Source organism: Antrostomus carolinensis, unplaced genomic scaffold (genome assembly GCF_000700745.2).
Source record: "Antrostomus carolinensis isolate BGI_N321 unplaced genomic scaffold, ASM70074v2 scaffold28029, whole genome shotgun sequence".
NCBI lineage: Eukaryota > Metazoa > Chordata > Aves > Caprimulgiformes > Caprimulgidae > Antrostomus > Antrostomus carolinensis.
Window position 1 is genome coordinate 1,908 of NW_010339661.1, and position 1,895 is coordinate 3,802.

At 57.0% G+C, this 1,895-nt stretch overlaps 1 protein-coding gene across 1 annotated transcript in view; it reads right to left on the reverse strand.

The window, feature by feature from the left end:
* LOC104531138 (pepsin A-like) overlaps window positions 1-1,533 on the reverse strand; it is a gene marked incomplete at its 5' end in the record, with an annotated part of 2,548 nt that extends 1,015 nt beyond the window's left edge. Inside the window, 4 exons of the mRNA XM_029086974.1 lie at window positions 2-109; window positions 283-482; window positions 580-698; window positions 1,416-1,533. Of these exons, the coding sequence (XP_028942807.1) occupies window positions 2-109; window positions 283-482; window positions 580-698; window positions 1,416-1,533 (545 nt within the window). The remainder of the gene's footprint in view (window position 1; window positions 110-282; window positions 483-579; window positions 699-1,415) is intronic.
* Between the last annotated feature and the right edge of the window lie 362 nt (window positions 1,534-1,895).

Sequence of the window (1,895 nt, forward strand, 5' to 3'; positions counted from 1 at the left end):
GCTGATCTGCCAGTAGGTTTCAGCAGAGAGAGGGATCCAGCTGATGCCGTTGGTGGTGTAGGAGGAGTCGACGCCACCAAAGAGGACGAAGCTGCCGCTCTGGCCGTTGCTGCAAGGGAAATGTCAGGTGGAGGTGACCACCACAACCACCACCACCCCACCCAGTGCCATGGCTGAGGGGGGCTTTGCTGCCATCCTCTTCTCTTGGTGCCAATGTTGGTGTCCCCCAGGAGTCACGGGGCATCACATCAACCAGGGAATGGTGATGGAGCCAAGACTTACTTGCTCAGGTAGACGGAGAAGAGGTCCTGGGCCACCAAACCTTCACTCATCATGTTGTCAAAGACAGGGGTGGCTCCAGAGGAGGAGATGCTGGGGAAGGCCAGCCCCAGGATGCCATCGAAGGGCATGTAGTAGAAGAAATCGCCGGGTTCGGTCTCAGCCAGCCCAAAGATCTGGTTGGCGACGTTGATGCCGGCGACCTGGTCGAGGAGATGAGGAGAAGGGTTTGGTTTGGGTGGGTGGTGACCTGATGTCCCCACTCCTGGGGGAGGAGGAGGCCGGGGCACCCCGCCTTACGTTGACGGTGTCGTAGCCCAGGATGCCGGTCATGCTGCCAGTGCCGTAGGCGATCTCAACGCTCTGGCTGGTGCTGACGAAGCTGGAGGAGGCCGAGGGGTTGAAGCGGTTGTGGTTTGCTGTGGGTACAGAAGAGGGACAGTCATGGTCCATCCTGTCCTCAGGGACCAAGGATGACCCTCCAGTTCCTTCTCCATCACCCAACAGATCAAGAATGACCCTCCAGTGCCTTCTCCATCACCCAACAGATCAAGAATGACCCTTCAAGTGCCTTCCCCATCACTTGACAGACCAAGGATGACCCTCTATTGCCTTCTCCATCACCCAGCAGACCAAGGATGATCTTCTAGTGCCTCTTCCATCACCCAACAGATCAAGAATGACCCTCCAGTGCCTCCTCGATCACCCAACAGACCAAGGATGACCCTTCAGTGCCTTCCCCATCACTTGACAGACCAAGGATGATTCTCCTTTGCCTTCTCCATCACCCAACAGACCAAGGATGACTCTCCAGATGACTCAACAGATTGAGTAAACCTCCAGCACCTCCTCCATTGCCCAACAGATCAAGGATGAGCTTCCATTGCCTTCTCCATCACCCAAAAGATCAAGGATGACTCTCCAGCACCTCCTCCATCACCCAACAGACCAAGGATGATCCTCCATTGCCTCCCCCATCACCCAACGTCTCTCTGAAGATACAAGGCAGAGCCACCCTCGGCTCCAAGCTCCCCCAGCTGCTCCCAAAGCCGGACAGGGCAGGAGATTGACCAAGCCCAGAGCTTCTGCTGCCTTCACCCCTTGCCCAGCTGGCCCCAGGGCTACCAGACACCTACCACAGGATGAGCTGGAGCAGTACACGGAGGGGACCCACAGGTTGGAGGAGCCGGTGTCAAAGAGAACGCTGAACTCCTGGGGGGGGGTCCCGATGGTGATGGTGCCGAAGTACTCATTCTGTCCAAGGGGGGGGAAGGGGTTAGTGGGGTGCATATGGGACTAGCAGGATGGCTAATGGGCTAGCAGGAGGGTAATGGGGCTAGTAGGATGGGTAAGAGGCTAGCAGGATGAGTAAGGGGCTAGTGAGTCAGGTAAGGGGTTAGGGGGATGAGTAAGGGGCTAGCAGGATGGGTAAGAGGCTAGCAGGATGAGTAAGGGGCTAGTGAGTCAGGTAAGGGGTTAGGGGGATGAGTAAGGGGCTAGCAGGATGGGTAAGGGGCTAGAGAGTCAGGTATGGGGTTAGGGGGACAGATAAGGGGCAAGTAGGATGGGTAAGGGGCTAGTAGGATGGGTAAGGGGCTAGTGAGTCAGGTATGGGG